At 47.4% G+C, this 27722-nt stretch overlaps 1 protein-coding gene and 1 pseudogene across 15 annotated transcripts in view; both read right to left on the reverse strand.

Annotated features, from left to right (window-relative positions):
- Positions 1-292: 292 nt before the first annotated feature.
- On the reverse strand, positions 293-1226 carry LOC148004044 (large ribosomal subunit protein eL14 pseudogene; annotated as a pseudogene). Its single transcript, XR_015627166.1, has one exon. The product of XR_015627166.1 is annotated as a large ribosomal subunit protein eL14 pseudogene (transcript).
- A 4535-nt stretch (positions 1227-5761) lies between these two features.
- Pknox2 (PBX/knotted 1 homeobox 2) overlaps positions 5762-27722 on the reverse strand; it is a 262954-nt gene continuing 240993 nt past the window's right edge. For 9 of the 14 annotated variants that reach the window (XM_087563647.1, XM_087563649.1, XM_087563655.1 and 6 more), the window contains 6 exons: positions 24911-25040; positions 24334-24431; positions 23447-23566; positions 10377-10453; positions 9386-9564; positions 5762-7945 (listed from right to left, as the gene is read on the reverse strand). In XM_087563647.1, coding sequence (XP_087419773.1) covers positions 7710-7945; positions 9386-9564; positions 10377-10453; positions 23447-23566; positions 24334-24431; positions 24911-25040 — 840 coding nt within the window. In that variant the 3' untranslated portion in view covers positions 5762-7709. 14 annotated transcript variants of the gene reach the window in all.

Consider the following 27722-nt stretch of genomic DNA (forward strand, 5'->3'; position numbering starts at 1 on the left):
ATTCCCAGTAATTGGATGGAGGACAGATGGATGGGTGGATGGATGGATGGAGGATGGATAGATGGAGGATGGATAGATGGAGGATGGATAGATGAAGCAGAAGTATGTAGTCCTCTAGATGTTGGGAACTGAGTTTTAATACTTATCTAATTCCTCAGGTGGCATGAGTCTCTGTGCTGCTTCTTCAGGAGGAGAAGAGAACTGTTGAGCCATCATCTACAGTGCTGCAACCAAAGGGGACATATATACACTTTCTACCTCCTCAATGTGCAAACAAGGGCAGTTGTTTTGGGGTTTGTTTTTTTATTTTTTTTTGGTTGTTGTTGTTTTTTGTTTAAAGATTTATTCATTTTATGTATATAAATACACGGTAGTTGTCTTCAGACACACCAGAAGAGGGCATCAGACTACATTACAGATGGTTATGAACCACCATGTGGTTGCTGGGATTTGAACTCAGGACCTTTGGAAGAGCAGTCAGTGCTCTTAACCACTGAGCCATCTCTCCAACCAGGTGGTTGGGTTGTTTGTTTGTTTGTTTGTTTGTTTGTTTTCTTCCATCCAAAAGAACCTTTATTCTTTGTGTAGCCTCATGGTTTCCTGCCAACTGCCTTTGGAGCAGGTAGTTTCTGGGCTGGAACCTTCTGACCCTTCTAATCTTTAACAGGAGCCTTCTGGCCTGCAACCTCCTTGCCTGGTCTTGTCACCTTCTTGGCTGTGACCTTAGTTTTCGCAGCTGCTGCTGCTGCTGCAATGGCAGCTTTAGCAACAGCTGCTTTTTTGGGAGAAGCTTTCAGGGTAGCAGCTTTTTGAAGTTTCTTTACTTCAGTCTTGATTATTCTGTTCCTCATTTCCTTCATGACTTTGAACCTATCAAGATCTGTCATCTTGGCTTTCCTTTCTCTGGCATGAATTTTCTTGGCCCATCTTGTGGCTGCCCATTTTGCATTGATAACTGCCTTCTCCCAAGCCTTTAGTCCATACTTCTGGCGGGCACTGTGTGGGAATTGGAGGATGAAGTCAGTGAGCTGCAGGCATTTGAAAGGTATGGTCTCCTCACCCGAGTGCAGGGTCCATCCACTAAAGCCCAGTTCTGATCAATAACATCTACAACTGCGACCAGCTTTCCAGCATAGGGCCCAAAGAAGGTAAGCCACCCGGCCAACCTCCATGAAACGCCTGAATACCATGTTGGCGGCACTCAGCGAGAAGGGAGAGGGCCCCAGGCAGTTGGTTCTGATGGTACCTCTACAATAAGGGAAATTGTTGGCAGAGCCCTGACTAAACCCAGAGAAGTCAGTCTGTCGGTGCCAGCATATAAGGCCCCCAAGATGGTGTATCTGGCCTTCAAGAAGTTTGATAGAATAAACATTTTACAGTGCAACTATGCAAACCATCCAGAAATGCTCATGAATAAACAGGTGAAGAAGAGGTACATACACAGGCTGGAGAGATGGCTCAGCCGTTAAGAGCACTGAATGCTCTTCTAGAGGTCATGAGTTCAATTCCCAGCAACCACATGGTGGCTCACAACCATCTGTAATGGGATCTGGTGCCCCCTTCTGGTATGTCCGAGGAGAGCAACACTGTGCTCACATAAAGAAAACAACCTGGGGGAGGGGGGTGGGTGGAGGCGGGACAAAGAAGTGGTACATACACACCTGAAGTGTCTTCTGAATAAATAACACACAAAAAAATATCAGAAAATGAAAAGGTATAATGAGATTCATACAACTGAAGGGAATTGTCTTAAATGGCTGATTGTAATGAGATGTACATAAATTGTAAGGCTTGTAATGAAACAAAAAAAAATCATATTCCTGTCTGGTAATGCTGGGTGTAATGTCTACACCTGAAATAAGTCATCTCGGTATGCTGTGTAATGAGATGCACATAATTTTAAAGAGTTTAATGAGATGAAAATAAATCACGCACTTGTCTTAAGATGAAAGATGTACGAAGATGCACACACCTGAAGGGCATTGTCCTAAATGGGTTCAGTTTAATGAGATGCATTTAATTTGCAAAGGGGCCTAAATGAGATCGGCCCAGAGAGAGGCTGAGAAATGTAAAAGTAGAAGGCACACTTGAAGGCGGTGTAATAAAACTTGCCTTGTTTGCGGGCTAGAAATAAGATGCCAAGCAGCACACGGCACGATACAAGCAGCACTGTCTACTGGCCTTGGTACTTAACCCCTGACCACGGATGTCCTGCAAAGCAGAATTTTCCTTTGACCCCAGGGGGATGCCGTACATGGTGGGCACCTATGAAAGCTTAATGAATGGATACTTGGCTTTGAGGTTGGAGTCTAAATGGAAAGAAGGAAGTTATGCAGGAAGGAACTGGAAAGAGCAGCTGGACTCCTCCCCTCCTTCCCCTTCCCCTTTCTCCCCTTCCTTTACCCTCCTCAGGTGGGGGTCTCTTTATGTAGCCCAAACTGGGGTCCAACGCTTCCATCCTTCTGCCCCTATCATCTCCTAGGTCCCTGGATTACAGGTGTGTGCACGTGCCCAGCTCTGGTCTGTTTTGGTTTTTTAAGTATTTTATTTATCTGTGTCAGAGTCACATATGCCATAGCATGTGTGTGAAGGTCAAAGGCCAACTTGAAGGTCTCAGTTCTCACTTCTCACCATGTGAGCCCCAGGAACTGAACTCAGATGGTCAGGCTTAGCGGTAAGTTCCTTTACCCGCTGAGTCAGCCCAAGGGCCCCTGAAGTCTATTTTCTATGAGCAACGTTCTTGAGGAAACACTGGCCATGGGAGTTCTTGTTCTCCCAAAGTTCATGATTACTCATGAAGGCCAGAGTGGCAGATGGGACCCAGGAGTGAAGGTGTGCAGGTGTGACGTATGTATAAGGTACAAGAAAAGGGCCACCTGCATTTCCGCTGATATATTTTGTTTCCAAGGCAGAGTCCTGTTGGACCATCTTGCTTTCTAGTTTTTGATTGGGAAATGAGTTTAAAGGAACACTTCCTTTCTTATAAAATATCTGTTTAGCTTTGCACAGTGGTGCGGCCCCTGAAATCCCTCACCAGAGCCTAAGATAGGAGGATGAAGAATTAAAGGTGAGTTTAGGGCTAGCCTGGAATACATAACTGGTGCCAATCCAGCCTGTGCTGTATAGCAAGAAATACGCCCCCCCCAATAAAATGAAACAAACTTATTGGGATAGCCCTGTGATTCCAGCTCCTTGGAATGATGAGGCAAGGGGATCACAAAGCCAAGGCATATCTGTGCTGGAGAACAAATTCAGAGCCAGCCTGGGAACCTTAGTGAGACCGAGAAAGACAAAACTGAAACATAGACACACAGGAAAAAAAATGGGATATAGCTCTCTCTCTCTCTCTCTCTCTCTCTCTCTCTCTCTCTCTCTCTCTCTCTCACACACACACACACACACACACACACACACACACACACACAGAGAGAGAGAGAGAGAGAGAGAGAGAGAGAGAGAGAAGTGGGAGATTGCTTAGTGATAGGACATTTGCCTAGCATTTTAAGCCCCTAGGTTCAAGCCCCCATACCACCAAACCAAACCAAACCAAACCACTCAAAACACACTAACCCAACTAAACATCATAGAGAAAAGAGAAAATGCATAACAGCCAACTACGAAAGGACGGTTTCAGCATAATCACAGCTCACTGAGCCTCAGAGGTGGGCTACCTACATAACTTTGCGACTGAACCTCAGGGCGGCAGTTATTCAGGTGCCCCAATCATAGTCACGCAGGAATGTAGGTCCCAAATTGCCTGACTTTTAGGAGCAACCAGGAATCTGATCTGTTTAGATGTTCAGTCTTCCGTCTTACGTTTGTGCAAAAATCTCAAAAGCAACTGATTGGAGCAAACAACACTTGACCTGAGCAGCTCTTGTTGGCAATTCTGAGTGATAAAGTTAGAGACCAATGTCCCAGAATGACCAGATTGTGCTCTAAGCCAGTCTTAGAATGCAAGCTCCCTGGAAGGGCTTCATTGCCCATGGTTGAATTAATTCCTGGTGTGTGGAGCAGAGTCCAGGGCAGAGAGGGGGTTTGACAGGTGTGTACTGGAACAACAGAGAGCTCATTAGGATCAAGATTGAGCAGGTTGCAGCCTGCCAGTCATTGCCTATGTAAATCAGTAGAGGGGCTTCTGGGTCAAGGATGTTTAAGTCTTCAGCAGGATTTACAAGCCTGAAAGGGCCTTCCTGATGGGCTGGGAGTCAAGGGCAGAGCTAGACTGAACAGTTTCTTGGACTCTAATGTCAGAGTTTAGTTTTGACCCAAGGAAATTCACCCTACCCCACCTCAGTGTCCCCTTTCTGTCATTACCACAGGGAATGGCTCTTTGGTTTGGGTAGCTTCTGGATTATCCAGACAAATCACTTGCTGCCTCCTGAGAACACAGCCACCCAAACCACAAACCCCCTTTTAGTTGGCAGCATGGTTGAAACGGTGGCAACCCCGGGTGGAAAACCTTTCGGGAGGAGAACCATGTTAGTCTAATTCCTTTGGGCCATATTTCCTGTGTGTTCTGCAGAATCCGTAGCAAATGAATAAAAGGAGCAACTAAATAGTTAAACAGGTTCTTTCCTGCAGGACTTTCCCCAGCCTTGACTATACTGATATGCATCGCACACAATGTATGGTTTATTTAGCTAAGAATGTTGGGCTAAATTGGTTGATATTTCAGCTAACAGTATCCAGGTTAGTTTGGTCATGGAATTTTTCTTGGCTTATACATACATAATTTTCTTATTTTATTTGTATGTGTGAATGTCCACATGCATGTTACGTATACAATGTGCTTGCCTGGTACCTACAGAGGCCAGAGAAATGTATTCTGACTGGAGTTAGTGCTGAAAACTGAACTTGGGTCTTCCCTGGGAGGGCAGCAAATACTCTAACTGCTGGCCATTTATCTTCAGTCCTTTTGAACGTGTGTGTGTGTGTGTGTGTGTGTGTGTGTGTGTGTGTGTGTGTGCGTGTGTGCGAAACCTCTGTCTGAAATGATAATGAAGTCTGCCCGAATCCTCTCTGTTTACGTGTTTTATTTTTTGAAACAGGTCTCACATATTCCAGGCTATGTCTAACTGGTGATACGACCAGGATGGCCTTTAACTTCTGATCCCCCTGCCTGCATCTTCAGAGGGTTAGGACAGCGTATGTAGTCTACAATGCTCAGCTTCTTCATATTCCCAATTTTGGGAGGTGAGGTTGTAATGGGCTTGTGGTTATCTTGTGAATCTTTGACCTTTCTGACCCCTTCAGCATCGTTGGCCTGACTCTGTGGGGTGTGGAGATGACCTCTGAGATTCTGGGACAGACCCTGCCCTGGACATAGTATCAGGGCTAAAGCTGCAGCCCAGACTATGCCTCTTTTCAGGTTTCAGCATTTACCACCAGTGGGAGAAAGGACGGTAGGCATATGAGAGAGAAGTGCAGGCCCTGTCAGCATCAGCTTGGATGAGAGGAGGACTGAGGAAGTGAGCTCTCACCTGCAGTGCAGAGAGCTGTCAGGAGAGGGCAGTACAGAGCTTTCTCTGTCCTCGCTATGCTCTTAGACACACAAAAGGCAGATGCATCAAAGTGGACCATCCTTCCCTCTAGACAGGCTAACAAAAGTCACTCCAAAAGCCCTCTACTTTGTCCCTTTCTGAGGGTGGTCATTTCAGTGGGGCGGATACTGGGCCTCCAGTTTCTGTCTGACCCAGGGTCCCACTGAAGTCATAAGGGACTTCTAAGGCAGTCACAAGAAGAGAGATGTGCACCAGTATTTCGGTAGGTGACAAGGTTTACTGGAAATCCGCGGCCACATTCAGTACTGGTTTGGTGGATACATCAGAAGGAGGTTGCATAACATGGGGCAGGTGAAAGGGGCTGGGAGGGAGATGAAGGCATGTGTATCCATGTGCACGTATGCACACACGTCCGTGCTGAGTAGGGAGCTTGTCACGGTGCTGAGTGGAAGGGTTTATGTGTGGATGTATGCATTTTAACAAGAAAAATGAACCAGAAGAGGAAATGTGTTATCCCACTGCAGGTTGCAAAAGTCTCACGCCAAAAAGCCTGCCTTTCCTCTAGGTATGGCATCAAAGGGGAGTAAAAAAATGATTGGATCACCCAGATTATAAATAAGGTTATTTGTTTCTCAAAAATCCCTAGTAAAACATTAAATATCAGCTCTTTTGGGGGAGAAATACATTCATTTCCGGGAGACCTCAGAAAAGTGACTATCCTTTTGCTCCACCCAACCAGGTAGAGGAGGAGAAGGCTCAGAAGGTCCCAAGGGTCCCCTCTGGTTGAGCCAGATAGCCGTTCACATCCCAGCACTGAAGGAGATGGCCAATGCACATTTACAAATGAAACTGCACATCCGTCACATTAAACCCAATGGAAAACACACGTGTGGTCAGTCCTGTCTTTCACAGCCATAGGGTGGGAGGGGACAGGAGCAGCAGATGCCAATCCTGGATCCTCCATGCTGGGCTTGGAGGGTGTGTATGAGGGCAGATGGTAGGAAGCTTCCTCCCAGGCTGCCCCAGTTCCTCCAGCGCCAAGCACAATGGCGTGTACAGATTAGCTGTGCGCTATATCCCCTGCCATGTTGGGTACCGAAGGGAAGAGCAGTAGCACCTTCTTCAGACCCTGGCTTCCCATTGGGATAATGCTTTCCACTGTTTCTTCTGCCTTCTCTGGAGAATAGAATGAAGGAGGCGGCCAGAAGCTGGTAGTGCCAGCTTGGGAGCAGAGGGTTGCACGGAGACCTGCGGAGTGAAAAGAATCCCTGGCCCCACCTCTCTCAAGGCTTATGGAGGAGGCTGGGTTTCTGAAGAACTCCACTGAGGGTAGGAGCATCTCATAAGATATCATGTCCTACTGTTACAGGAGCTGTGATGTGATCACTTAGGGACTGCTGCGATCCCCAGAGTCATCTTAATATGGCTCCCGATCCAGGTTCTGCCGCCTGCTTGGTCCTAGAGCTGACCCAGATGGAGAGTTGCTTTTAACCTCTTCAGGGTGGACCCACCGACAATATATTTCCGAGAGAGAGGAAGAAGGAGTCTCTTTGGTTTCCTTCCCCCTCTCCTTAGTCCATGGCCACTGTGCTAAGAGACAGGGCCCCGGCAGGGCAAGTTGGAGCCCTGTGCCATCCATGTCTCACTCTGATAGGCAGTGTGTGGTGTTGTCTCAGGCCCTCCTACTCCTCTGGCCACTGGTTATGCATTTAGGCTCCCTCCTGTCCATGAGTGTCTTTCAAGGGAGCTCAGATTCTCCTGGGGGAAAATGTTAGACCCCTTCTCTCTCATCCTTCCCTCCCAAGTCTGCCCCTTAGCAAAGGTCCACTCTGCAAATAGCGCCTGTCCACCTCACAGGGCAGGGCTTGTAAACAACTCAAGTCCTTTTCCGTGTGGAGCCACGGGTGTCATCTGTCCTCCGGTTTGTGGTGAGTCCAGATCTCAAGCTGTCTTTCTTCACAGGCTGTTTGACTGGCCCCCGGCAATGGAGTGCACTGCAGTCTGAGGGTCTGGGACTAGGTTTTCACTGAAGCTTGGTGGTTGGAAAGGAACAGGGTGTCTCTGCATTTCTTCAAGCTATGATTCCGGGGAAGCTAGGGCCCAACTTTCTTAATGCTGCCTGCCCATATTCCCTTCCCCCCACCCTGAACCCTCCTGATGACACTCCTTTCCTGCCTGGTGACCAATGCCATCTGGGCTGCCTGACTACTCCAGGGAGTCACTGTGTTCCAAGCCCAGGTCGCTGACATTTGTTGTCTGTAGCTCATCAGCCTCCTCCTCCTCCAGCTCCTCCTCCTCCTCTTCCTCCTCCTCCATATCATCTTCATCCTCTTCTTCTGTCCCATCCAAGGAGTCATCATGGGCAGCCATCATTGCCTGCTGCATGGCCATGGTGGCATTGTCTGAGGACAGGGACTGCAGGTTGTCCAAGTTGATGGAACCTGCATGGGAGAGGACAAAGGTTAGGACGAGGCAAGGGCTGGTGCTTGGGCCCAGCCACCTTAGTGATGGACAGGGTGGATGGGCTGGCTCGGGCGATGGTGGGCCCCTCGTTAGTAAGAGCACCAGACCCTGAGTGAGACAATTCACTGGCACGAAGCTTTCCATCTCTCCATTGTTTAACCTCTTCTGCACCATCTCAGGCAGCAACACTCCAGGTTACTACACACCCAGGAATCTCTATAGAAGTATAGGAAGCATTTTTTTTTTTAAGATTTATTTTATTTATATGAGTACACTGTAGCTGTCTTCAGACACACCAGAAGAGGGCGTCAGATCCCATTACAGATGGTTGTGAGCTACCATGTGGTTGCTGGGAATTGAACTGAGGACCTCTGGAAGAGCAGTTAGTGCTCTTAACCACTGAGCCATCTCTCCAGCTCCAGGAAGCACTTTTTAAATCAATCAATCAATCAATCAGCTAATTAATTAATCAACTAAAATTTACAACTACTCTGTAAAGCAGGAGCCCTGAACCGAATTCTGATGAGGAGGAAACTGAGCCTTAATTTCATCTTCATCCTCTGCTAAGTCATGGGTTCCAGACCCTGTGTTAGCCTTGCTCGCCCTGGGATCTTCTGCAAACTTGTCCAGCACCACCTCAACGTCCTACTCTACCTCAACAGATGGCGACATGTCACAGAGAAACCTGTGTACAGCCATACGCAGGCAGATATGTGTGCACACGGGTGTCTCCACCCTCGTGCCCACACTGTGGTCTTCATGTGCCAACCTCAGAAATGTCTCACTGATTAAATTATTCATCGTTTACCAGGAAACCAGCACTTTGAAGAGCATATATGGAGGGTGTGATGGGGAATCTGGAAGAACAAAGCTTCTCTTGGCCTCTGTTCACAAGCCAGCTGCCTGCCTCGGTATTTATAGATGGCCTTGCCCTTGAAGAGCTGAGTAGATACTGACTGTACTGGGAGATGTGGGAACACGAGGAGCAGGGAGAAAGGGGCTCTTCTGAGCAGCCGCTGACTCCAAGGAGCACCCTCTCCCATCCCTTTGTGAGCTTGCTTTAAGTTTACATGATCGCTGAATGCTGTGACTCATACCTGCAAACCTCGCACTAGGAGAGCAGAGGCATGAGGGTCAGAACACGAGAATAGCCTCGGCTATACAGTACGTCTGAGGCCAGACTACGTGAGATCCTGTCTCAAACAAAACAAAACACAGGCAGTAGCAATAACAAAAACAAACCAAAGATGTGCACCGAACATCCCTTCTTGGTAAGCTTTATAAAAAACAAACTGGGAAGAGCACTGTGGAAAGAAGTGACAGGACCCTGGGTGGGTAAGGAGACATTCACTCTTGAATCTTTGCTTTCCAGGAGCCCCACCAGCCCCAACTCAGGGCATCCTTAGACCTGGTCTTACCATCAGGGTTCGTCCCTGGGGTGCCACCCTGCTGCTGCAGGACTCCAGCAGCAATGGAATTGGGCCAGAATCTTTGGGTGGGCCGGTGCTGAGACTTGATTTTCTTGGCTTTGGGAGCAGGATCTGGGTTGCTGGCATCAAGCATGGGCTGCAGGATGCGCCTCCTGGCATTGATGAACCTGCCCAGGGGGATGGTGAAGACCTGGTTAGACACAATCTGGGTCACATGGGTGGTGTTGGGGGTGAGCAAATGTGACACTTAAGCTGATCTCCAAATGTCTGTAGGCGGCTGTCCTGGTCTACAGGTAAAAGCCCTCTGGCTGAGGAGTTTGTGAATTAATTACCCAAGGTACGGTGATCATGGGAAGAATGTATGAGGAGCTGTCAGAAATCCCTACTCAAGATCTATCAGAGCTGAACAGAGAAGGGAAGAGCTGTGGGCACGGTCACAAACTTCTGGACTTATAACAAGGGCCTAGCTTTAGGGTCTAGTCCTTTCCATCCGTCCCGGCCAGAAGCAGACAAGGACACCAACATCCCTGTCAGTTCAGGAAGGCATATCTCCCTCCTCCTTCCCAGCTTACCTAAATAAATGTTTTGGTTTCGGCACACATGGAGTTGGGTAGACCAGATAACTGCTGGATGTACCTTTGGTATCTGATGCAAGACCCTCTCTCTGGTTTGTCCCTACTAGGCTGCTGAGCCCAGATTCTCTGGCAGTGTTTTTTTTTTTCCCCTAAATGCATGACGGTTCCATGGATGTATTTGACCCAATGTCCCAGCAGAGGGCGCTGCAAAGCTGCAGTTGAAGCCCAGGCCAGGCTGACTTAGGCTCCTTGTACCTAGCTCACAAGGGAAGAGGACTGGTCTGGCAGTGGAGCTGAGGCTGAGGTAGATCTGGGCACTCTTATCTTCTCTCCCTGCTCAGAGCTCCCTTGCCAAGCATGCGCTCCTGGATCTGAGAGGCTGTGGGCAGGTGATGCCAGCTCACCAGTTGTTTACTTGCAGGAGGGTGAGGTTTGTCTGGGCTGCAATCTGCCTCTTCTCATCTTCGGTTGGGTAGGGGTGCTGAAAGGAGAGAATGGCTAATGAGAAGTTGTGGGCACACAGGGGCCAGATCGTCCTGGTGTTCATAGCCAACACATGGTCACAGTCAGGGTTTGGGGACTGGAACCGGGGAAAGGGTAATGTTTGCTCTTGAGGACAATGTGCCTGGAGTATACACAGAGGCTCCTATGTGCCGTAGGCTCCCCCAACACAGTGCCACACAATGGGGACCAGGGTGCATTCTACAGTTAGTTCAGTATTGATTACAAGACACTTTCCCCTGACTCTCACTTGATCCTGCAGGAAGGCAGGCATTCTCAGAGCTAGGATCGACAATGGCCTCCCAAAGCCACCAAAAGGCAGTGCATGGGGAAGGGGGATGGATTAATACAATCTAAATTAAATTGTTATTTATATCTACTGTGTGTCTAGATCTATACTAGGCATTCGGAGAGACAGGATATATATACAGTGGTATACTACTGACTTAGGACTTTTTAACACTTTTAAGTGCATCCATACATTTCATTTCACTTATTCAAACTTACTAAGACTGTGAGGTGGGCCAGGCAGTAGTGACACACACACACCTTTAAACTTCAGCATTGCTCTGCAGAGTGAGTTACAGGGCAGCCGAGGCTACACTGTCACTCAGATGGCCCTACCAACTCAGTTCTTCAGACTATGGCTCTGCATTCTCTTGAGGAGGGCTGTATGGTACAGATATCTCCTTTAGTCTTGCATGCTTTGGTCTAGCCTTGATTACACATTTACTCCAGCTCCTCAACTACACTTCATGAGGACACAGTGTACATTAAAGAATGAGTCTGCACTGTCTTTATACACAAATGACCACCGATGGAGGAAAACGAAGGAGAAGTTGGAGATGCTGAGGTTTTGGCAATGAGCGCCATGGAATCTTAGCCGAAAGGAATACGTAGTGGCCAGAGTCACAGGAACAATGGTTGGGCGCAGTGGCTCATGCTTTTATAACAACTTCAGAGGTGAAAGCAGGGTGATCAGTCTGGCCTACAAGAGACTCTCAAAACATCCCCCCCCCAAGACAAACAAACAAACAACAAGGAATCAAAAACAAAAGAAAGGGAGAGCCTAAGGAAGAAGGTCTTGAGGCCAATGGGTGTGAAGCCAGACAACACTGAGTTAATTTATTTCTAGAGCTTTCTGAGGCTCTGGGACAAGTGCCTGACATCCAGTAGGCATGAGAGTCTAAAGGGACCAAGGATTCACCCTAGAAGCAGAGGAGACCTGGAGATCTCGGGCCTAGAGGACCAAGCCATCTAGCATTCTCAGACCAGGATCATTCTTTGTGCTTGTGTTGCTTGCAGACAAGAAATGCTTGCACTCTTTAAAGTCCCAAAGACTGGGGCTCCCAAGCTAGCTCTATTGTGACTAGCTGCGAGACCTCGGGCATGGCAGTTAACAAGACATTATTAAGTTAGGTAATGATTAAATACTTGCAAAGAGTTCATACTGCGAGGATGGGGTGACATGGGCAGGATGTTTAAAGCTCACGGAGGGAGCAGTTGGAAGTGCTGGCGTTAGCAGTGACAAAGGAAAGGAGCCTCTCCAGCTGGCCTCCATGTCCCTTGACTAAAGCGATCAGGATCATGTGTTGTTTTAATTCACACCTCTGACCCTGACCACCACACCAGGGCGTCTGACCCTGTGACTCATGCAATATTAAGAGTCTAACAAGGAGGAATGCACACTAGTGTTACTGGAGCCAATTTCATGCTAATTGGAAGAGAGCAGAGGGAGGCCATAAGGGGAAATGTCAGGGAGGGTAGAGGTGGACAGGCAGGGACCCTGGTGATGCTCCCCTCCCTACTTCATAAGGGTTACAGGAAGGAGCTAAGCCTCCCTCCCTATCTATGGCTGCCAGATCTGTTAACAAAACAAAATCTCCCCCTGTTATCTATGGAGGATTGGTTCAAAAACCCTTATAGACAGCAATATCTATGGATGACCCAGTCTCATTCTGTAATGTGGCACGCTGTTTACACACAGCCTACACAGCTTGCACAGAACTGGGCACTGAGCAGTATGGAGGCTCAGAGGAAGAGGGTATATGGTGGCCAGACTCTCCTTGGTGCCAAATATCATCTCTGGATTACTGACAATACTTCCGATAAGCACATGTGGAAACAGTCATCATACCATATTACTTAGGGAAAACAATGTGGAAAAGAAGAAACTGTACGGGCTTAGTGCAATTTTTTTCACATATTTTCAACCCATACTTAATTCAGTCTACACAATGTGAAACTTGCCAGGTATGTGAGTTGACCACGCGATGAAAAAATATGACAGTCTTTTAGTCACCATGTCCTCCATTACTGTCCCACTCCTGATATCTCTTCCCAAATCTTCCCACTGCAGATGCTTCTGAGTGCTGCTGAAACTTCGTCACAGGGCAAATCCTCAGGGAGGCCTTTTCCAGCTCCCTTAAGTCAAGGTGGTCATCAAGGCCTCTGAATGAGTGTGTTGCACTCCTCATCCAGGGGCATCAATACCCAGCGGTAAGCTATGGGCTGCTCTTAGGCAGGAACTCTAGCACATTAGAAGTTATCTCAGTAGTTCCCAGAGCAGTCATAGGAATGGGCTTCATGTCCAATGATGGTGCATGAAGGAATATACAACTCAACAGATATAAAGACGTGTGGATGAGCAGAATTGGATGTCAGCTTACACAGGCTGGATGTCTGCTGCCTCCTGAGTGCTAGAAATCAGAGATACCTGAAAGTTTGGAGTTTACAGCTGAAAGGTGTGGCGGGAGGGGGGACCTCTACTGAACTATACCAAGGTTCTTCGGGTCATAGGAGAAGAGTGGTTGGTTTGGTTGGGGCCTCAGCTGGGCATTGAAAAATGCAGCAGAAGGGATATAAGCCTTTAAGGCAGGAGCCTTACACCATGACTAAATCAAATGAGCATCTCTTCCCTGTTAGGGCCCCAGAGAGGGAAGTCCCCCAACCTACTATAAAAGGATGATGCTTCCTGTCTCTAAGGAGGCACTGTTTCTGGCACTGAAGGACAACATATCTTAAACACAGATCGACATATTTCCATCTTACTTGAAGAATGAGTACGGCTCAACACTCATTGATGGTTCTGCTACAGATGGGATTTTAGATCCCTTATGAGTACCCCTACTAACAGGTCCCACCACCTCTCCGTCCCAGCGTAGAACTTCAGGAGTCACAGGGTGGAGGTTTTGGATGAGTCGCCCAGCTTTGGGAACAGGTGTGTGGGCTAGAACATTCCTGGCACCACAGCTGAATACCGGGGAGCAGTCCAGCTTGTACACGCCTCAGACCACATGACTCCCGAGGACAGAGTCAAAATAGTCCTGGCTCCTGGACAGACCACAATTGAGTCAGTGCTACTTTTAGCACAACTGGAAAAGGCTTGAGGCCAAGGACAAGAGAGGGAGTGAGACGAGATCTTAGGAGATGAGCATTGTCCTCTGGAAGCTGTCCTATGATCACCAGCTGGAGGAACTCTGCTGAAGGCCAAAAGGAAGGGCCCAAGCTACAGCTCCCTCCGAGTGAATGATTCTTCCTTGAAAAAGGTATAGCCCTGACTAGCAAAGTCCGGATCCTTCTCAGTACCAGCCTAAAGACTTTCACAACTGGGCAAGGCTGCTTGATGGTGAAGAGCCATTGAGGAGGAACTGGTGGCTGTTAGGCCTTGGCTACTCGTTCTGTATCTTTTGTCCTTAGCTTTCTCTGGTTAACTGTAAGTAAAAAAGGCACCCACTTTTGGACCTCAGAGTGATGTAATGGGCTGACAAAACAAGAGTGTTATATCCTCACAGATGAGTAGAGGCCTCTTAGACTCCTTCAGTTGAACACTCAAGACAAGGAACTTGAAGCCCATGCATTAAATAGGTGCTGTTTGGCTCTCTCTGCAAACTGATCTAAAAAACTCCTCTGCAACTCTGTTGACTCTGCCCTTTAGACCTCCACAACACTCGTTTCCTTGGATTCAAAGGACACTGAAGTAGCTTTTAGTTTGAAGAATGAGCTCTGGTCAGAAGAAACTAATCCAGTACTGGTTTTTGTAGCTCTGCAACTTCTTTCATTCCAGGTTACCCTGTGATGACCCTTCCACCTCTTTAGCCCATGTGGATCTCACCATGTGGTTGACTGGGTCACAAAGGGAACTGTGATGTGGGGGACATCAGCCTGTGGGTATCAGTGGAGCCCAAACTAGCAGCAGACTCAGTAGGGAGTTGGACTTCCCTTCCCCGAGACCTGGTCTGGAGCCTACCCAACTTTCCATGCTTTCCCCCTCTTATAACCATGGCTTGCTTTGGAGCCTTCATTCTACGGGAATACCAATGTTCAGGAGGACCTGTAACCCAAAGGGAGGTAGCCAGTAGGGGCAGAGCTTTGAAATGACCATACATGGTGTCACATCTAACACGACAGTGGTGCCACATGTGCCCTGATTTCAGAGATGACAGAGCAAGCAATCACGAAAGCAGACAAGCAGGCCTTGCCTGACTCAGGCAAGTGCAGTTAGCCATGGGCTTCCTCTGGCAGCACTTGCCATGTTTAGAATGCTCATTCTTTCTTGTTTTTTCCACCACCCTTTAAAAAACAAACACAAAGAGAGGCACTGAGAGCTAAGCAGTCTCACCCACTGTCACACAGCAAATGCTCCATACCCATCCACCCCCAGGTCAAAAGATGGGAGACCACTCCCACCCTGGGAGCTTCATCTACTTCTTTCCAAGCACTCTCCCAAAGATAAAATTTTTATGAAAACCACCTCCTTAAATGTCTGTAGGGGGGTTGGGGATTTAGCTCAGTGGTAGAGCACTTGCCTAGCAAGCACAAGGCCCTGGGTTCAGTCCCCAGCTCTAGGAAAAAAAGAAAAAAAAACAAAAAACAAATGTCTGTAGGTCATTCTGTATGTATCCTATCCTGCAACATGATGGCTCAGCTTTTGACTTGGTTTTTTGTTTGTTTTGTTTTGTTTTCTTTGAGATGAGGTCTCACGTAGCTCAGCTTGGTTATGAACTCACTCACTGCATAACTGAAGATGACCTCGGACTTCTTTCTGGTCCCCCTGCCTCCTCAATCTCCTGAGTGCTGGGATTACAGTCACGTGCAACATTTCTGTCTAGGTTTCGAACATCTTACTAATAATGCTATTTGTTCGTCCACCATGGCTGTAGTTATTTGGTTTTGTTGCTGTATAGTTTTCCACTGTAAAATCATCCTACCTCCTGTTTTAAGTCATAAGCTATTCTTTCTCCCTCTGGTTTCTACTCCAACCCATTCATCCCACTGCAATGAGGATGTTCTTCTTAGCTTGCTTCTGTCCCCCCCCTCCTGTTTATCTTTAGTCCACCTAGGCTCCTTCTTCTGGATTCAAGTAGATTCCCCTAGATTGCCTCCCTAGGTTGTCTCCCACTATAAGGGTGACTTGTTATCTGACACCCTAAAGAGACAGATTGTCAGTTTTTTTGAGAAAAGGAATGATGTTTCTCTTTATCCTCCATCTGCACAGAGAATATAGTGCGAGGTGTGTACTCATTGAATGAATCTCCATGGAGGTTTGGGAGGGGGTGTCTTCAGGTACAAAGGCGGACAGGTGGATTCTCTGATTCCCCCTGGGAATTCTTCCTGGAGGCAAGTCACACTACTGCTGTTCCTTGATTGTTGACTGTTTGAGGGGCAGGCAACAGGGGATACCTCACAGTCTATCAAGATACCCTGCTTCTCTAGGGGGGTCACAGAGGTAGCCCTAGGAGTGTGGGTGAGAATATAGTTTTCTACATGGTTTGGATCCTGGACTTGGTCTCTCAGTAGCTCTAGACCTTGGGCATTTTTTTTCTTCCTGCAAGGTTAGGAAACCATTCTACCAGTCTCAGCGTACTTAGGATAGTTCCTGTCATATTTCTGTTTGTGTTTGTTAAAAAGAGATTAGAAGGGGAAAGAGAACTCTTCAGCTTGGCACATGAGCTCTTGCCTTGAAAAAGCTACAGGTTGTCTGTTGGCAGCCAGTTGGAGCCCCCTGCCCTCTGTGCAGGAGCATCTTGTTCCCTTTTCCTGAAAGGCTTCCTTTTCTGCATCCTTGAGGCCTGCTTTAAGTTCTGTGTATACGTGTGTTTTCTTCTAATCAGTCTCAGGTTTCTTAGGGATGCTGTGAGGTTGTATATGTCTTCCGATGGACCGCTGAACTGCTCAGAACCCAAAGAGTCGTAGAGCCCAGCCTCTCCCTCTGGAGTCCAAGAAGGTGCAGGTGTGTAAAGACAACGATGCCCTACCCTTGCTATGACTTGGGGACATGGATTGGCCAAAGATCCCTGACTGGTCTCCACTTGCAGGTTAACCAATGATTGTACTATTCTGAAAAGACTGGGGCACTGGGCTCTACAGTGTCACCTTCATGTCCCTCAGAGTGCAGGGTGATTAGATGGTTCTGACAGTTTTCTGTTGAACTCCACCTGCCTTTCTATGCTTTCAAGCAGATTCCTATAAAGTTATACAGAAGTATCTGGGAACACGTCCCACCTGTTGACAACAGTTACTACTCCTGTTGGATACCCACAACAGCTGGCTACCTTTTACTACTTACAGCATGTAGAATGCCCACTATGGAATCTCAGGAGACTATAACAACCAGCTGTAGTTATGCAAACAGTAAGGGGCAAGTCAGTGGCAGGGTCCATATTCCCTGTCCTGAACCAGGCTAGTCCATCTTTGCTGCTAGTCACTGAGCTATAGAATACATTACCAATCATCTTCAATACATAATTAGCTTTGTCAACTTTACACAATCTAGAATCACCTGGGAAGAGAATCTTAATTGTGGAATTGTCTAGATTAGGTTGGCCTGTGTGTGTGTGTGTGTGTGTGTGTGTGTGTGTGTGTGTGTGTGTGTGTGTGTGAATGTGTGGAGGTCAGAAGACAACCTGTGGGAGTTGGTTCTATCCAGTTTGTTCTGGGATTGCCCAGTTCAGGCTGTCAGGCCTGGTGGTGGGCACCTTACATGCTAAGCCATCTTGCTGTTCCTTTTTCAAGTCTCCCACTCACTTCCCAGCATTTTGCATACATGCTAGTCTCCTGTATCATCACACAGTCAGGATTCTTCATTGGGGACATTCAGACCCCTAGGTCTTCAGGATCAAATTCCTTGAATAAGTCTTTGATGTAAATAAAGCATTCCTTGCGGTATTAAAAGAGACAGGGCATAGGAAATTTAGCACAACTTCTAGATCCTCCTCTGGCAACCCATCCTACCTTGACTCCTCCAGATATCATGTTAGCAAAGTATTCTCCACCCGAGATGGGCATTCTTTACATGCAACTAATCTTAGCTGAATAGGGAGGAGAGTAGGAAATCTGACCTTGAACTAATTCATGGCAAAGTGGGAATGACTGGTGGCCTTTTCGGCCTTCCCACAGGTACCTGCTTCTCACAGTGTAACTTAAAAACGGACATTTGACCAGTGGGACGTCAGACAATAAGAGCACGAAGGGAAAGTGACAAAAAACAAGAATGAACCTTTTGTCACTTTGCTGATTTTGCAGACCAGTCTAAGACAAGTCATACTACAAGGACCTCCAGAGCGATACCGGAAGCATCTGAAGCAGTAGCTGAGCCTGTGCCATCTAAAGCATCTCACACCATGTTCTACCCTAACCACAGCCCCCTCAAGCTGGATGCTGTATTCTTATTTTCCATCAGAGGAAATAGGCTTAGAGAGGTCAAAGAACTCACTCCAGGTCCTCTGGCCACCAAGTACTACGTCCTACTCAAGAGACTGCAGACTCTCTGTAGAACACATCGCTATGTCTATATCTAGGGGACAGGTGGGTCCTGCCAGTGAGCTGGTGACAAGACCCCATCTACATAATTCCTTCAAGGCTTCGAATAGAGCTCTGCCTAGCAAGATGGCAGAGAATGCAAAGAATATCTGTGGGGTGGTTGACAACACCATCAAGGTGCAGTGGCAACTGGCTGGCTTTCATTTTCATTGCCCTCGTTGGCCAGGAATCCTGTACGGGGCATGGGTTACACCTGGGTGTTTAGCCAGTTTCTCCCAGACCCTGAGCCTAGCATGCAAGGCACTAGGGGTGCAGTAAGATAGCTGGGAAGCTGATGAAGACTCTCAGAAATTCTGCTAGGTCCATAAGCCATTCATAGTAGTGTTCCTCAGAGTCCAAGGTGGAAACAGCTAAAATGTCCCTTAACTGAGAAGGAATAAACTTGACATGATCTAGACACACGGTGGAGCGCTGTCAGCCCAAGATAAAATGACAGTGCTTCCTACAAGGATAGACCTTGACCATGTGATACTAATTTGGCAAGTATTCCACCACTGAGCTGTGCCCCCTGCTCATGATGGATTAAATGAACACAGTCTTGAAGACCACTTTGTGGTCTACTTGAGTGAGAATTCTGGAAGGGCTGATCCATAGAGCTGTGCAGTAGAGTCCAAGTGGTTAGAGGCTGGGGGTGTTGGCTAAAGGCTGTGGAATTTCTTTTGGAAGAAGGAAAACATCTGAAATTAGGGAGGTGTGATGATTGTGCAAGGGTGTAAATATACCAAAACCTATGTTATCGTTTTTATTTTGGAGCCAGATTATCTTCAGCCCAGGCTGGTCTTGAACCTGTGTAGCTGAAACTTGCTTTGGCCTAAAACTTCTCTTCTTGCCTCCACTTTTTCTGGGTGCTAGGAATCCATGCCCAGTATAGTCCGTGCTGGGAATCTGTCTTGGTAGGTAAGCACTCTATGAACTGAACCACATACCCCTACTCTGGAATCATGTATTTTGAAGAGTAAATTTTATGATATATGACATTTCCATTTAAAAAGTCATATAGAGGAAGCCCCTGGTGCCTCCCTTTCCTCTGTTTTGTTGTTGTTTTTTTGTTTTAACCACACCAGGGTTCATAAGAGGCCCCGGAGCAAGGCTCTGTGTGGCTGGGATGAAGGTGGGAGTAGATGGAGCACAGCTGAGCCCTGGCTTCAAGCCACACCAGCCTGATGAAACAGATGGGTGGGTGTGAGGCAGCTTTACTCCGAGGTCTAAAACCTGAGCCTGCATGCATAAAAGTCCCACAACTCTCCCACAGGTCTGTGGCAGAGAGAGACGTTAGGGGCACAGCTTCACTTTGCCCAGACTTTGGTGTGAGCATTGCATATCTGCTCCGTGACATCAGCATGAAGGCAGAAGAGCTAAATGAGTGGGAGATTAGAAGCTTGGGTCACACTGCTGTGGGTTCGATTCCCGCCTGGCCTTATCAGTGTGATCTCGTGGAACCTGAGCCTTCTCTGAACCTGGTTATCACTGGTAACTTGGGACAGTAGGATCTATCTGCCGGGGTGCTTGTGTGAATTAAATGAGATGATATGCTAAAGTGCTGAGTATAAACTGGCTGGGATGGGGCATAATGGATCCTGCTGGGGCTTGGGCTCTTCTCCAAGACCTCCTGGCACACAGAGGATCATCAAGTTTAGGAATGGAGGTGAGTAGAACTGCTGACAGCTCAGGATGACTGACAGGTGTCAGAAGTAACAGGAGTGGTATTACAGTCACAGAGGAGGAAAGGTGACTTTCTTCCTGCATGACATGGGTTCCCATGGACCTATTGCTTCCAGCTGGAGTTTAGCCTCTTTTGCCCAAAACGAAATAGCAAGAATATGTCATCATATTCTTCAGGGAGTGGGAACCAGCAGGTAAGGATGGCAGTGTCCCCATCTCTTTTCAGCCTTGTAGCTAAAAGACTCTTGGAGTTAACCTTGCACCTCAGGTGCTTTATGTCATCCCAATGCATGTCTGCAACTGCTCATGCCACAGAACAGTGCAAACAACAAGAGGCCTGTGGCAGGGGAAAGAAGCAAGAGGAAAACACTACACTGACTAAAGGATTGGCAGGAGGAAAAGCTCATGTTTATAGAAGTGTTCAGAATCCCACGAGCCAAGGTGGCAGATTATGGGAGGTTCTGTGTATCGCCTATAAAATTACCCTGACTTCAGACCCAGCCTGGGGAAGAATGGAGCACTTTGTGGAAGCCTCACCAGCCACATTTACAGCTTATCAGAAAGTCAACCGTGCTTATATCCAGACTGGTGCATGCCAGCTACACACAAGCCTTTGATTCTGTGAGACTCAAATTTGCTTTAAAATACTGACTTCTGCTGGGTGGTGGCGGAGGACACCTTTAATCCCAGCACTCAGAAGCCAGAGGCAGGTGGATCTCTGAGTTGAGGCCAGTTTGGTCTACAAAATGAGTTCCAGGACAGTCAGGACTACACAGAGAAGCCCTGTCTCAAAAGACAGACAGACAGACAGACCAACAGACAGACACAGAGACAGAGACAGAGAGACAGACAGAGGAACAGAGACAGAGAGACAGATAGAGGAACAGAGACAGAGAGACAGACAGAGGAACAGAGACAGAGAGACAGAGGGACAGACAGAGGAACAGAGACAGAGAGACAGAGAGACAGACAGAGAAAATGCTCTCATTTTGGGTCAGATTGGGTGGGTACACACTAGAGACTGGAATGAAGATCTACGAAGATCCTCTAACTAGATTAGATCCCCAAAGTCAATGTTCTTATCCACTTGACATGAAGTTAGAATTTGAAGATGTTTTATTCTAAGAAAGTTTTATGCAAGTAAAATGATACAGTTTAGTAAGAAAAAGATGTTGGCTCCCTACCAAAATTAGCAAATGAATATATGTATATCTTTTAGATTAGCATAAACCATGCCTTTTGGGTGGCTGGTCCTTTCTTAGCTAGCCTTTCAAATTAACCAGTCCCTAAACTAGTTGTCCTAACTTAGCTGGAGACAGAACATTTATGGTACCTGGATGTCTGTTTGTCCTTCACTCCTTCTTTTCTCTCCTAAAGCTCACAGACAGTACCTGACCAGTCTACGGGAACCATGAGTGGGATTTCCCAAGAATTATAGCCCCAGGGTTGGTTCTTGAAGCAACAATGACAATATCAAGGGTAATTTAGAGCTCAGCTGTTTGGACCAAGTCTCAAACCTTATCCTTCTTACAATCTACCAAGTGAATAAAAACTAAAGGGTTGGGGAGATTGATCAATGGGTAAAGTGGATGAGGACCAGAATCTGGATCCCTAGAACCAATGAATTAAGCTGGGAGTGGTAGCTTATCTGCAACTCTAGCGCTGAGTGTTTCTTTTCAGACATGGTCTCATTCTGCTGCCCCAGCTGGCCTAGGACTTGCTACATAAGCCAGGCTGGCTTTGAACTCACAGAACTCTGCCTGCCTCTGCCTTTGAATACTGAGATTAAACGAGTGTATCACCACACCTTGCTTATAACCCCAACACTGTGGGGTTGGACACAAGGGGACCCTGGGGATTCCCTTGCTGACCAGCAAGTTGCAGGTTCTGTGAAAGACTGTGTCTCAAAAACTAAGAAGAGTGATAGAAGAAGGCACTGGTCTTTATATGCATGCAATACGAATTGCACCCCACCCCCTGTGCAACCAATTCCTCTCTCTCTCTCTCTCTCTCTCTCTCTCTCTCTCTCTCTCTCTCTCTCTCTCAGACACACACACACTCTTAAAATTTTGTTGAGCCCAAATTTTCCCAAACATTTCAACATGGAATGAAGACCCAGTAAGTCCCAAGGTCATGCACTGTGCATCAAGGCTTTAAGAATGACGCACAGTCCCTATTCTTAGGACAGTTGCCACAGCTGGAGAGACTATGTATATATGTAGATGCACCCACACCTGCAGCAAACACTATAGGACGGTTATGCTCAGTGTCAGAGGACAGCAAAATAGCATGAACTTTAAATCAAAATGACACATCGGCCTCACACATCACACTCACCTCTAAGATTTCACAAAGACAGGGACTTGGCCTTAAACAAAAAACTTGATTCACACTCAGTGTGGTAGCACACAGCTGTAAAGCCACCATTTTGGGAGATTGCAGCAGGACGATCATGAGTCTGAGGCCAGCCAGGGCATCACAGTAAGACCGTCTCAAAAGCAAAATCAACGAAACCAAGCCGTATACAACTTCACTCTTCATTCATTGTAGTAGAAGGTACAAAAGGGAAGAATTTCTTTTTGTTGTTTTTAGGTAGGGTCTTGCTATATATAGCCCAGGCCAGCCTTGAACTCATGCTCTTTCTGCCACAGCCTACCAAGTACTTGGACATGTAGCACCACCATGCCCAGTGAACAGCTAATTAAGGGGCGACCTTGTAGCTCTGTATGTTTGAACTCTTTGAACTTACACCACTCTGAGAAATAAATACCACTGGAATGATCATACCACTATAGAAAAAAAGTCTATACCTGATGCACCTGTCTTCAAGCCTGTCTTTCCTCTACTGTATCTGGTCTCTAGGAACTTTTCAATGTCTCCACTGGAGCTGGGGGGTGAGAAGGTTGCCTGTGCACAGGCGACTATGCTGCTCTTGAAGCTTCTGCCGGTATGGCTCAGCCATGGTCTGTAGAGGATGGCTACCATGTGTGCTCATTTTGATAGAATTGCCTAGACATCTTCCATTTAGCGCAGCAGAAGCTCTGAATTCTGACTTTGGAAGCCCAGGGGCCTCTCCCACCTCATCGTTCAAATCTACCACATGAAGTAACTGGCTGTGGAAGGACCATGCCAACATACGCTGCTTCTGGGATGGAGAAAGTGTTATATACTGGCCCAGTGCTTAACCCTCTTCAGAATGTTGGTCTCTATCACTTCCTGTGTTCCTCTCCCTCCCCTCCAACTTTCTGAGCTAGTAGTAGCAGCAAGTACTCAGAAGTCCTTGGGCTCTAGGTCCCACTTAAGTCTCCATCGATCTGCCCCATAGCTGATGATCCAGCATAGCCTTTTTCTGAGACCGCAGTCTCTGCATGCAGAGTGTGACACCTGTGCAGTGGGCTGTTTATCGGCCCCTGTTGTGATTCCACAACCCCAGCATGCACGCACACAGACACACACACACACACACACACACACACACACACACACTCACCATGAGATGCTGGAAGAGCCAAGAACGCATTATATTGGTGGCATGCTTGGGCAAGACTCCTCGTTTGTTCTTGGACTTCTTATCCTCATTGTCCAGGAGGGAGGTGAGGTCAAGGTTAACCTTCAGGGCACGTGAAGAAAAAAGTCAGCATCAGCAGCCTGTGAGGCCAGTGGCTAGGGACCCGTTGCCATAGTAATGGCACTTTCTCACTGCCAACCCCCTTTTCCCAAGTTATTCTTGGGGCCCTGGGGAGGTCACCTTTTCCTCTCACCCCATACTACCCCCTCAGAGAATGGAGATGAGGCTTGAAGTGAGGGGATAAGGGGAAAGGGGGGATGAGAGAGAAAACAGCAGAAAGGGTCATGCAGAGAGTACTGAAGATGAGAGTTTGCCATAAACCATCCAGTAGTTATTAGCATTTCTGTGATACTTTACAGTTTGCTAAGCACTTTCCTGTCTCTCACCATGGTTAATCCTCATCACAGCTGTGTAGGATGGCTGTGACAGTATTAATCCTTCTTTATTGATAAGAACTCAGGCTCAGAGAGGTAAGGAGACATATGCAAGATCACAGTTAATATCAGATCGTGGGTGTCTGACTTAAGATCTTTCCAGAGATCTGACCTCTATATCACTGAGGTACAGACAAGTTGGAGCTGGTGACCAAGCACAGGGAATGCAGGGTCCTTTGATGTAAACTCTGGAGGCAGCAAAATCCCCAGAGCTGATTAAAAAAAAAAATGCTTAGATCGAGCTTCCTGTCCAGAGAGCAGTGTCTTAGAGGTGAGGATTAAGTGAGCCATTTGCCGCAGTGCCCAGCAGACAGTAAACAATCACAGGTGCCTTCTGTTGTCCATGCACAAGTGCACACACCTACACACACTCACCTGTGTGTTCTGGATCTGGATGGCTCCCTGGGGGATTGCTTGGGTGACCACCTGACCCTGGGAGGTTACCATGGTAACCGGTTGATATAAGGCTCCACCTGAGGAGACAACCAGTTTTGGGGTCCCCTGACACCGAGGTAAAAAGGCCAAACAGGGTCCCCAGTTGCTTGGCAGTCTCATGTGAAAACTCTTGGGGTAGTTTGCACCCCTTGTAGTAGGGGAGTGGGTGAGGTAAGAGATGATGTCCAGTAGAAAAAGCAGAACCTTTGGTGGGAGATAGTGAGGAGGAAGGACAAGGCCTTCCTCAGTCTTGAATGTGTGTGTGTGTGTGTGTGTGTGTGTGTGTGTGTGTGTGTGTGTGTAGGGGGCGGAGGGAAATCATGAGATTTTTTTACTTAAATTTGTTCCAACCCATCATGACTAGGTCTCGGTGCTCACTATGTGCAGAACACTTCTGTCAAGAAACTAAGCTGGAAGTCCTTCCCTTAGCAGAGGACACTCCCTCATCCCAGATTTTCCTAGGGGGCACCCCTTCTCCCAAGATGCTTCCCACAATCCCCCAGAACCCTGCACCAACCTGACACGACTTGTGAGTTGACGGTTGTCATGGCGATGTTGCCCTGCTGGAGTGCTGAGGCTGGGACCACAATTCCCTGGGGGTTATTGGAGACTCCAGACATGGAATTGGGGGAATTCTGCAGGAGGTCCTGGCAGTAAGGGAGGGGTAGTTTGCGATGATGTCCCCAAGAGCTTAGATGCTTCAGTTCCAAAGTCTTCCCTTCCCTTTCTGGTCCCCCGACCCCGACCCCAACTCCTGTTCCTCTCAAACACAAACCAGAAGGCAGTTCTTAGGACTTCTAAAAAGGAGTGAATATAAGAAGTCCCAATCTTTAAATAAACCAAAGGCCCATAATAGTCCTTCACTTACATTTCGTCCCATTGGCTACAGAGGCACAAATGAACCCCTAAACCCGTGGGTCTCCCTTTGGCTACATCTTGGAATCCGCAAGGATGGAGCTCTGGGTTCCAGGCCCAGAGACAACTCTTTAATGAGTCAGAGTATGTTCCAGGCTTCGGAGTTTTAAAACTCCCCAGGTGGTTCTGACTTGCAGAGAGCCTCCATTCACCTGCTCAACACTCACTCAGATGCAGGCTCAACCGCCCAGAGGTTCCCCCTGGCCCTCCCCTCCTCCAGCACTTCTGTTCTTCATGTATCTCCATCACAAAACAACTTCCAATGTTTTATCTGTTTGCTTATTCATTCTTTGCAGTGCTGGGCTTCGTGCACATTCAGTGCTGGGCAAGTGTTCTACCACCTAAGCTACACCCTCATCTCCCCAGTGATTCGTCTTTGTACGTTCTTAGTGCCTATATTATGATACTAAAATATTTATTTAAAAATAATAAAGTCACTTTGTATCACTGTATAACCTGTCTTCCAATGGCATCCCATAGAAACCTTGACTTTAGCCCATGTTATAGGTTCTTCTGTCTTCCCTGAATTCTCAAAACAAAATTATACTGGGAACCGAATCCCCTTTGCCCAGATTGCTAACCAGTTTGTTTTGGCAGGAGCCAAGGCAGCCAAGTAAACGAGGTTTTTTTCCTGATGTCTTGTTCCCTTCATCATTGCTTTCTAGTGGTCAATGAAAAAGTCCTTAGATTTGATGTTGAGGGTCTCCTGACACCTGAAGAAGGCTTAGCTTCAGGTCTTCAGGATGAAGCAATGGGCCCACCCTACTTTCTGGGCACCTGTGCACGGTGGCAGGGTGCTTACAAGATTTATGAAAGAGGAACTAAATGTGTCAGAGATGGGTGTATTTAGGTTTGGAGAGAGCAGGAACGAGGGCGATGAGGTACACAGGAGGGAAGCTTGGCAGCCCAGCCTGCCTCTCTCAGCTCTTCCCAGCCTCAGATCCCCATCAGAATACCCAGCTTGATTTAGTTAATGAACCAAATGAATCCAACGGTCACTAAGGCCCACATCTCAAAGCTTAAGGCTGGGATAATAAGACAGGAGTAGTAAAGAACTGGAGACAGGTATGTGGCCATGAAAATGAAGTAAACATGGGGTGGGGATGGATCCACTTCTCTGCTTTTATTTCAGGACTTTAAGAAGCTTGGGTCCGTGGCCTTCAGGGGGAGCTTGGAATCTGGACTGAGGAGATACCCATGATTAGAAGACAGCTCTAGCCAACAACTTCCTACTGGTAGTTACAAATGAAAGGAAAATGTCACAGAGTACAGTCACAATCCTGTTCCTTCCACTGTGGCACCACACAAGTCACCAACACCTTTAGGGAAACAGGGGATAGCACCCATTTCTGAGTCTGCCTTGAGTCTCCGGCTGTTGAATCCCCCTCTGTGTCTCCTCCCAAGTTACCACTCTTACATTTCTGGTCCAGGGGGTGCTGGAGCAAAACCTATAGATAAGCAGGACCAGGGCCTGGGGCCCAGTCCTCTATGCCAACCACTGCCCCATGGGGTGTCTGGATCAGCTTCTCCAGGAGGGTGAAGCAAGAGGATTCAATTCTATTCTAAGTTCTTCTTGGCATTGGTGACCTTGGGGAAGGGCGAGGGCAGCTCTTGCCTTGGCTTCCCCCCTCTGTGAGAGCTTCCCACCAGTGAGAGTCCTCTTTTGATCTGTCCAGCCACACAGCTGGACTTTAAGACTGAGCTTGGCATGCAGAAGCCTAGAAGCTGCAAAAAGCCATCGCACATACCAACATCCTGAGGGGGTAAAAGAAAGAAAATAAGGTCCAGAGGTTCTGCTGGCTCACCCAACGTCACACAACTGACTGGCAGCCATGGGAATCAAACTCAGCTCTCCCCTACCATCAGCCACAAATACTGAATACCTAGTTTGGACTTCAAGAGGCTCCTTGAATCCTACCTATGGAAGATGAAAACAACCCCAAGTCCAGGAACAGCATAAAGAAGAAGGTCCTCTTGGGAATCACATTGCACCCTTCTGGAGGCCTGCCTCCCATCCTTCATTACAGTGTTGGTTCAAACTAGCATCAAGGAGCTCTCAAAGCCTGAGTTTCCAGACTTGAGGCTTGAGATCTGGTGCCAGCATCCAAGACAACTATTCCCATGGGACAGAACTAGTACTAAAGATGGCTGAAGCAGAAGTGAACTTATAAGGCAGATTTTACAGAAGGAGACCCCAGTGTCATTAGGTCTAAAGCCAATGGAAGTAGTTATTCAATAATCTTTCATTTGGAGTCAGCCATGCTGGTGGAGATAAGGGTGGAGATAAATGAGACTCTTAAATATAAAGACTTCTCCAAGACACTCTTCCCCTGAAGTGTCCAGCATGGTTAGGACAATGCAAAGAAAAGTACCATAAGTATAAAATATGCCTTCTGGGATTCAGGTAGTGCACA

This window comes from Rattus norvegicus, chromosome 8 (assembly GCF_021556685.1).
Source record: "Rattus norvegicus strain SHRSP/BbbUtx chromosome 8, alternate assembly SHRSP_T2T, whole genome shotgun sequence".
NCBI lineage: Eukaryota > Metazoa > Chordata > Mammalia > Rodentia > Muridae > Rattus > Rattus norvegicus.